Below are 8,478 nucleotides of genomic sequence, written 5' to 3' on the forward strand. Positions count from 1 at the left end.
GAATGTTAAATAAAACTATTTTTGAATACTTTCTTACAATAAGTTTGTGACTACAGCTTACCTTCACCCTTATTTCTTCTCCCCAAGTATTGTTTCTAATACGCATCCTGTAACACTGCTACCAGTGCAGCCTTAATGGTGGCAGGAGGAGCAGCTCCAAGCATCTCTGTGCTCCTGCACACCTGAGGGGACACAGTGACTTTCCAGAGCTTCTCCCCCTTTTACTGGAGGCAGATTTCAGTGCTTTTCCACCTTGCCCTCTCATCTACATGATCATCATCACCTGCCACCTCTGGCAGCAATATTCATGCTCCCCACTTCCCTCAGGCCTGTTACAGCCCTAGGAAGGCTTTAGGGAAGTAGAAAAGCAAAAGCAGCCTATCGCTTTTTACCCCTAAGGCCCCTCTTAAAAGTTAACAAAAGCAGTTAAAGCACAACTGCCTCCCCTAGCAGGGAATCTTGTGTAACTTCTCTCTTCTACCAGCTTTCCCCAGCACCCAAAGCAGAAGTGCCCACACAGCAGCATTTGCAAGGCAGTGCACTGGGGCAGGCAGAAAATAGCCCAGGAAGGTAGGAGTGAAGAACTGCAGCCGTAAGGCACAGCATGAGTAGAGAAAGGCAGAGCAAGAAACACAAGGCACTGCAGTTTATCTAGATACAGGTACTTTATTTACAAATATTTAGATTAATAGCATTGTTACATCAAATGAGGAGTACAGCAGTCCAAACAAATCCTTTCTGTGACAGAAACAATAAGGCCTACTGTAACTTTTTCTGGGAATACAGGTATTGCACCTCAACAAGCTGTAGTCATTAGAACATTTACTTCCACACTTCATGGCAGCAGCAGGTCCTGGTCCCTGGGCAAACCCCGCTGTGGTGCAACCTTGGTTTAAGCAGGACGCATCAGCTGTAGAGCTCAAACACCATCTACTAGAGAGTACTAGTTAAAAAAAACTAACCAGACAAAACAAAGGGACAGCGCACAAACAAGTTACCCAAATCCTATTGTCTGCACATTCCAGTTTTTTTGGCTTTTATTTAACATTGACTGTACAATACTCTGGTACCACTGTTGACTTACATGTCCGAACAGTTTATAGTTTTAGTGTCTAAAAAGGAATTTAAGACTACTTTGTATTTTCAACACTGCAGTTAAGACTAGAAGTTGGACACCTGATGGTGGTTAAGCACTTACCCTTTCCTTTTTGAAACTGTACTCAGCGTATTCTTACATGAAGCTACACGTGACATGCAGTGCTGCATAGAGTGACACGTTCTAGTCCTGACAACACAGTAAATCCCACTCAGTTGTCATGTACACGCGTGGGTTTTGCTGTCTCCCCTTTACAGAAGTAGCACATTGCTACACAGGAGGGTGGCACTCTTCAGGAAGAAACCTGCCCCAGAAGCAGCCCTCAGCTGTAGTGTTAAAATACAACAGTAGCTACAACTCCCTAGAGAGCACAAGTTGTTCTGACTGTCCAGTTTGGTATCTGACCATTCAAAAGTTAAAGGTATAAAAGCATAAGATGTGCAAGAGAACCAGCCTTGGTACACAAAGCAAGGCAGGTCATGAAGCCCAATAATGCGAAATGCTTACAGAAGAAAAAAGCAGGTTAGCACACTGCTGATTGCACAGAACAGGATTAATAACATGGCATAGATATACCACAGTGCAAAGATGAAGGACAGATTCCACTAGTGTTAATTTCGGCACTGGGGTTGGAGTTCCCCAGCACAATGTCCACTGTCAACACCAAGGCGTTAAGCTGCTGGTAGTGAACTGCAGTTACACCATGTCTGTACTGATGGGCAGCGTGGTCACATACAGGTCATACTGTACAACTGATATTTTCTTATATACTGTTCTAATGCCAGTAATCATTTTCTTCATTAAAATCATATACACAGGATGTATTTCACTGTTAGCTCAGTTCCTTCAAATTTTATACATATTTACGTTCTGTTAGCAAATGGATAAAAGTGGCAAAAAATGATGTAAAGCTATGAGCACAAGAGTGAATGTTTGCTTCCCTGTGCAAGGTGTGCACTCCTGCGCCACCCCCTGCCCCCAACATGCACACATGGGGAATTCTTCCAACAAAGCACATTGGTACGGAGCCCCTTTCTACCATCAGAAGTCATTTCACAGCAAAAAAAAAAAAAAAAACAAAAAACCAAAAACTTATCCTTTACTATGGACAGCTCTACACAGTTAAGAGGTGGGGAAGAAAGGCTGAAGAACCATAAAATTAAACCGTACGAGACAAAGCCCTGCAAAAGTGTAAAATCATGAGTCCAGCATCAGTGCTCAGTTTAAATTATGTATCTGTGACACTATCACAAGGACAATCAAGGAAAAAAAACTTCTAGATTCACCATGCAGGAGAGGTTTTATTACTCTACTTGCCTTTGATAACCTGATTACATCTAAAGTTGTTTAGCAGTTTAGTACTGTGTTAAACTTGTTTCAGTTTTAATTAAACCCAATAAGATGTACAGAAGACAGGGAAGCAATCAAAAGCACTGCTCCCAACAGACAGAGGTGAAAGGTCAGAAATGAAGCCATGAAAGAGGTCACTAGCAGCCACAGCCTTCTCTCTGGGGCTGGGGTTCGCTGGTTAGCCGCCCTCCCTGCGGAGCTGATGGTTTGTGCTGTACACCCGACTCTGCAGCGTTCAGATCCAGGCTTCCATCTTGGATATTCTGGTAGATTTTCTTGGCAGCCTCCAGGAACGCATCCTCAACATTCTCTCCACTACAAGAAGAGCAGCAGGAGTTACTTAGGTTACACTTCAGCAAAGCAACACAGGCGGTACAGGCAGTTGGCTGGATGTCCTCACTGCTTCTGTCTCAAGCAACAGAACTCACAGTATTTAAAAGCAGACACGCCGTGAGGTCTAACAGTAACTCAGTCTCTAGCCGTTACAGCCATTAGGAGGAGCCCTGAACAACACTCTGTACCTGAACACTGAGTGTCAGCAATGAGCTGAGGCACCGAGCTGTACGTCCAGAACAGCTCTGAAAGGTCAAAAGACAGCGGAGCGTTTGTTAGTCCAAACCACTTTGTTAGGAAGCTCTGTTAGAACAGGTGCCAGCTGGAACATCCTGCATCATGGAGATCCGCTCCCTTGCATTCTGTCTGGCTCTCCAACCATCAGAGCCTACAAGAGCACTGCGTGGTGCCTCCTTTGTGAGATGAAGAGCTGAGTGCTCCCTTGGAGAGCTGGAAAGGCCTGAGGGAAGTCACGGCTTCTTGGACCCCCATTAGCCACACGCTCATCCATCTGAGGCTGAAACAAGCTCTAGCTAAAACAAACTGATTTTTTTTTGCTTGTAAAACAGTGCTACACTTGAACCTTGTGGCTGTATTCACCCATAACCAATATATTCTTTTTAAACATAACATCTGACACATTACTTTGGGAAGAAGTAACTTACGTTTTTGCACTTGCTTCAAGGAACAATAAACCTGTTTAGAAACAGAAATTTAACTGTCAGTCAATGCATAATATGCTTAATAGAGTCCCAAACAGTCACATTATGGCGTTCAGTTCTGTGCAAAAGGCTACTTCAGTACTCCACGATATTTTATGACAAAGCTGGGGCATCATCAGTACACAAGCTGGCTTCCAAAGCTAAGCAGATGGAGTTACACTGAGGCACCACAGGAGTTTGCACATATAACAACAGAACTTTGTAAGCTGTTCACTTTAATGTCACTATCACATAGGAAACAATGGCTCAAGAGGAAAAAGAAAAACACACCATTTTCTTCAGCAAATTGTTTGGCTTCTTCATATGTAACATCTCTCTGTGCTTCCAGATCTGCTTTATTTCCTATGAGGATTATCACCTAGGGCAGAAGAGAGAAAATTAGCCTGAGAAAAAGCTCGTTAGCTTCATCACTACTACCCTCTTTACTACAAAAGATGAAAAATAAAAAGAAAACGTGAAATAGCATAACTGCAGAACTCATGTATGCTCAGGGCAGTGCTGCTCCAGCAGTGCCCCTCTATGGTCAGAACAGCTGCTACCTTCCATTCTTTCAGCCTTCTCATGAGATGAGGTCCTAGAAAGCAGCAGCCCTACTGCTCAGTCCTGAAATTGGACATCTCGCGTTTGGTCGCCTGCTGACCCAACCAGAATCTTTACAAGTTCTCTTTCACTGCAGCAGGGAGTCTTCCCAAAAGCTTGGTTCTAAAGCATTTCAGAGTCATTCACGAGAAGACTGAAGGACAACAGGTTTGTTGCTTAGCCAGAAAGATGCAGAACAGCCCTCCTTCCCACTCCTCCAAAAAGCAGGACAGCTTCTGCTCAGGATTCAGTTTATGCCCAATTCACCTTGTTACCACAAGGCACTGAGCAGTAGGAACAGAAGTTAAGCTCTTTTCAGAGGTTACCATAATTTTGGTCTCCAACAGTTGGAAAAAGGCCCCCAAGAAGTAAAGCACAGTAAGATTTTTGAAACAAGCCATTGTTCTCCTGCACAAAAACCTGCATTTCTGCACCAATTGCAGTAAGGGAAGAGCTTCTGATCTGCTGGAGAGCGAGGGCATTCAGAACGAAGTAGCTGAGAAACAGAGGCAGCTCCTTCTAAAGAGCACTGCTATCACTGCAGATGCTTGGCCTAAGCCTTCCATCTCTTGCTTTCAAGCTAAATAGAGTCCAACTTACAGTATTTGGATTGGTGAGATTCCTTGCATCTGTCAGCCAGCTGCTTAAGTGATTATACGTACTTCTTCTGCAAAGAATCAAGTGAGTACAGGTTTTAGCCACAGTATTTTTTAACGAAGTGCCATCAGCATAGTTAGCATCCATTAAGCACATTCACACATCATACCTGTTCCTCTCCCAGTTCAAGAAATAGGGAGCAGCAGCATCTTGTTTGGACACGTACCAAGACTTCAACAAACTCACTTTCAAAGCACAGAGCAACACAAACAAGGTGGAAGGACAGACCAACTCACTGGTGTCACTGTCTCCACAAGGACAACGTTCATGTTGTGTTATATAGAACAATTAAAGGATTTCCTGTCAGATACTGTTAGAGAGCTGGGTACAGCAGTACAGCTCTGTACAGAACCTTGGCAACAAACAGCACATCGCATCATTTGCTTTGTAGTTAAGCAAACAGGTGATACATTTATGTGTACAAAAGATAAGTGCACAAAGAACATCAAGAACAGCCATGGAAGATGCGGGGGGAGATACAGGAAGGCAGAAGTATTTCATGTTGCACATCTGATTAATTGTTCTCCCAGCAGCATCTTTAATTTTCATTTGCAAATGGAGAACAGAACAGCTTCTGTGCCATCTCCTTTCATCGGAGAAGTCTCACTTCTGAGCCTCTTCATGGGCTACTCTTCCAATTCTCTCACATACATCAAACACATTTGCACAGCCCATTGCAATAGAAGCAATATTCTGTTCTGTGCCTACTCACAATATTTTTGCTAGGTAAGCAGCAGCATTCACTGCCTCCCTCATCACTAGCAAGTGAGCAGCTCGTGTACTGCAGGCAAGTTCTAAGAGTAAAGCCAATTTTCCAGCCAACTTCAACACAGGCAGCCAAGATCTGGAATCGCAGCATCCTTTGGTTTGTCACCAATGGCATTTTCCAGAAGCACTCAGTTCCCTACGTTTCATTTTCAGCTCTTAAGCACTTCAAGTGTTCAGGAAAAGAAGGGTGGTAACCTTCACACAGCGTGACATCGAGTCTTCTGGTGAAGGCAAGGGGACAGAGCAGCACAGAGGGCTGCAGACCCAAAGAGCTTCAGAGAACACAGTGACAACAGACAGCCAGCAGCACCTTACCTGGTAATGTCATAGACCATGAGAGCTCCTGCTGCTCCTCTGTAATAGCTTCGTGTGACAGCCCTGAATCTCTCTTGTCCTGCTGTATCCCAGATCTGTAGTTTAATTTTTTGGCCGCTAACTTCAATTATTCTTGTGCCAAATTCAACACCAATTGTGTGGGGACAGTCCGCCATAACTGTCATGAAAAATAAGAGGGAAGATCAGATCTCTGCAGTGCTGTGTCCCTGCCACAGAGATCTCACTACCATCGCCTTCCTGACATCTTGAGCACATCTTCCTTCTAAGAAGGCCTTTTTACAGCTACAGAACTGAACTGTGTCACTTAATGAATTACCTCCTGAACTGCTGTTTGAAGAATAAAAGGATTCCTCGTCTTCCCCAGGGCATTTATAACTGACACCGTGCATACCAGAAAGTGTTGAGTCAGCTGATCTCAGCCCTGCCCTTGCAGAAATTAACTATTTTAACACAGTAGGATAAAGAAACTTTAAGGAATTACCAAGATGGGGTTAAAAGCCTGAAACAGTTGAGAAACAAATATTCAAGTGGGTTCAGACTGAGCAAAGTCTGTGACCATCCATGAAAAGTCAATTTCATGAACAGTTTTCATACAGCAAATCAAATACTAAAAGGCTTCTGATTATTACAATAAATCCATCTTAAGGTGCTCATCTTTACGAGCAGTCAAGAAAATAGAGAAAGGTTGAATGCCACCTTTATTCAAGAGTCCCATAGCAGAGACGTTTGATAGATCAGCTTGTCTGACTGCACCCCTTCTGCTCAGCACACCTAAGAACAAGTCACTGCCTGTTCATAAATGGAACCGTATGCAAAGTAGCACTGAAACAAGTGGGTTATCTGGGGTTTGGATTCAAAGCAGCAGTTAAAAATTCACTTCCTATACAAAACAGGAACATTCAGTCTGCAGCGTGCACACAGCTATTGCACACCCAGAGGAGTGCAAGATAAAGACCAACTTTGTAGCAACAAATAATTACAGACACGTCCATCGAGCGTGAGCTACACGGGAAGTCACAGGAGTTCATAGCAGCCACTGCAAACTCCAGACAATGCAGATTAGCAGGAAGAGCTGAAGCTAATTCTTAATTAGCTAGGATAGCATACATGAAGGAATATTACAGTTGAGATGGAGTGCTGAAAGCCTTGAACACCATCACGCAGGAGCAGTCCTAGTGCCATGAGTCACAGCAGCTACAGAGAATGACAATGCTTAAATCTGCAGCCTATGAAAAGTGAATCCCCCCACCCCTTTAAAGTACTTAATTTTTAAAACTCCAGCTGTGTTTAAGCCATACCAATATTAAACACATGCAAACTTCAGACAATGTATCTCACTATTTCATACCACAGTTCCCTGGAAAAGCTGTAGAAATGCATACATTCTTCCCACTCTCAGACAGAACTGACATCATTCTTGCTATTACTACATCGGCATTTTGTGTCTGTAATTGCAAATGTGAAAAGAAAAGCCTGACCAAGCACAGTACAAACCTACCCACGTTAAGATATACATCAAGCTCACCTATGACAGAAGCAGAAAGGCAGGAAAGAGAGATGAAGTGCACCAGTTTCAATGAACATTGTGTTGAAATACTCACATTTCTTTTCCGTGAATTGGTGAAGCAAACAGGACTTTCCTACACCCATGTCCCCTGTTACAGAAAGAGCAGTTAAGGCAGACACCAAATCCTCACAACAAGCACATTCTGTCATCCCACACCACACAGGGTCAGGCACCGTTCCCTTCTCAGGTCTAACATGCAACTTCCTGCACCTGGCTACAGCCTTCAAGATTTACCAGCATTACAGCCACGCTGTAATTTTGGTTACAGGTACAGAGCTGCAAGCAAGGGCGGAGCAGAAATACACAAATGATGATAACTGCATTACTGACTTCACATTTGTGTTTCACAAGGTCAAAATAAGCTGACCTGCAAGAAACGGAAGCACACCACACTGAGCGCTCGCCCCCTGCTGCATTACTTGCGATTGTGAGTCCATCAGAAACACGGAGAAGCAACCAGCCTCATCCCCAGCCCTCCTGGCAGCGGTCACAGCAGCACACAAAGCATTTGCGTTCATCTCTACCAGCTGCCAAGGCTTTAGGGCAAACATGGTGATCTATGAGGGACTGAAGTGGGATGAGGAACTGCTCAGAGCTAATGCTATTCCATAAGAACCCTGCAGAAATCACGGCACTTTTGGAGGCACGCTGCTACACAGACATTGGCAGTACTTACCAATAATGATGTACTTAAAGATGTAGGAGTAGTTGTAAGGTGCAGTTGCCATTGTGGCACTGAAATACAAACAAAAAGAAAGCAGAATATATCAGAACTGCTGCTTATTTGAACTGAACCCATTTCAGCCATCCGAGCCCCACACAAGCCAAGAAAAAACAACCTTCTCTCCTCCTCTCCCTCCCCCAACCATCTTCTCATTCACAGTTGAAGTGTTTTTGCAATTCCCAGCATTCAGCAGAACTCCCAGCCCATTTGCTCTGAACTCCCATCAGCAAGAATCTGAGCAGAAAAATGTTGTTAGTACTGACACCCATTCAGTGCCATCAAGAAAACTTTTAAGCTATCAAAGGCTCCAGCAGGTTCTTGGTTTAAATGGTCACCAAGCAGACCA

The 8,478-nt window shown here is 43.9% G+C and overlaps 1 protein-coding gene across 1 annotated transcript; it reads right to left on the bottom strand.

Annotated features, from left to right (window-relative positions):
- Window positions 1–2,583: 2,583 nt before the first annotated feature.
- Window positions 2,584–8,136, bottom strand: RAB14 (RAB14, member RAS oncogene family; the record flags this gene model as incomplete). Its single annotated transcript, XM_079544895.1, has 7 exons — window positions 2,584–2,761; window positions 3,445–3,475; window positions 3,772–3,859; window positions 4,681–4,747; window positions 5,821–5,998; window positions 7,443–7,496; window positions 8,085–8,136. 7 exons carry the CDS (start codon window positions 8,134–8,136, stop codon window positions 2,584–2,586), a joined length of 648 nt encoding a protein of 215 aa, XP_079401021.1.
- Window positions 8,137–8,478: the final 342 nt, after the last annotated feature.

Source organism: Tetrao urogallus (assembly GCF_951394365.1).
Source record: "Tetrao urogallus genome assembly, chromosome: 19".
Lineage (NCBI taxonomy): Eukaryota > Metazoa > Chordata > Aves > Galliformes > Phasianidae > Tetrao > Tetrao urogallus.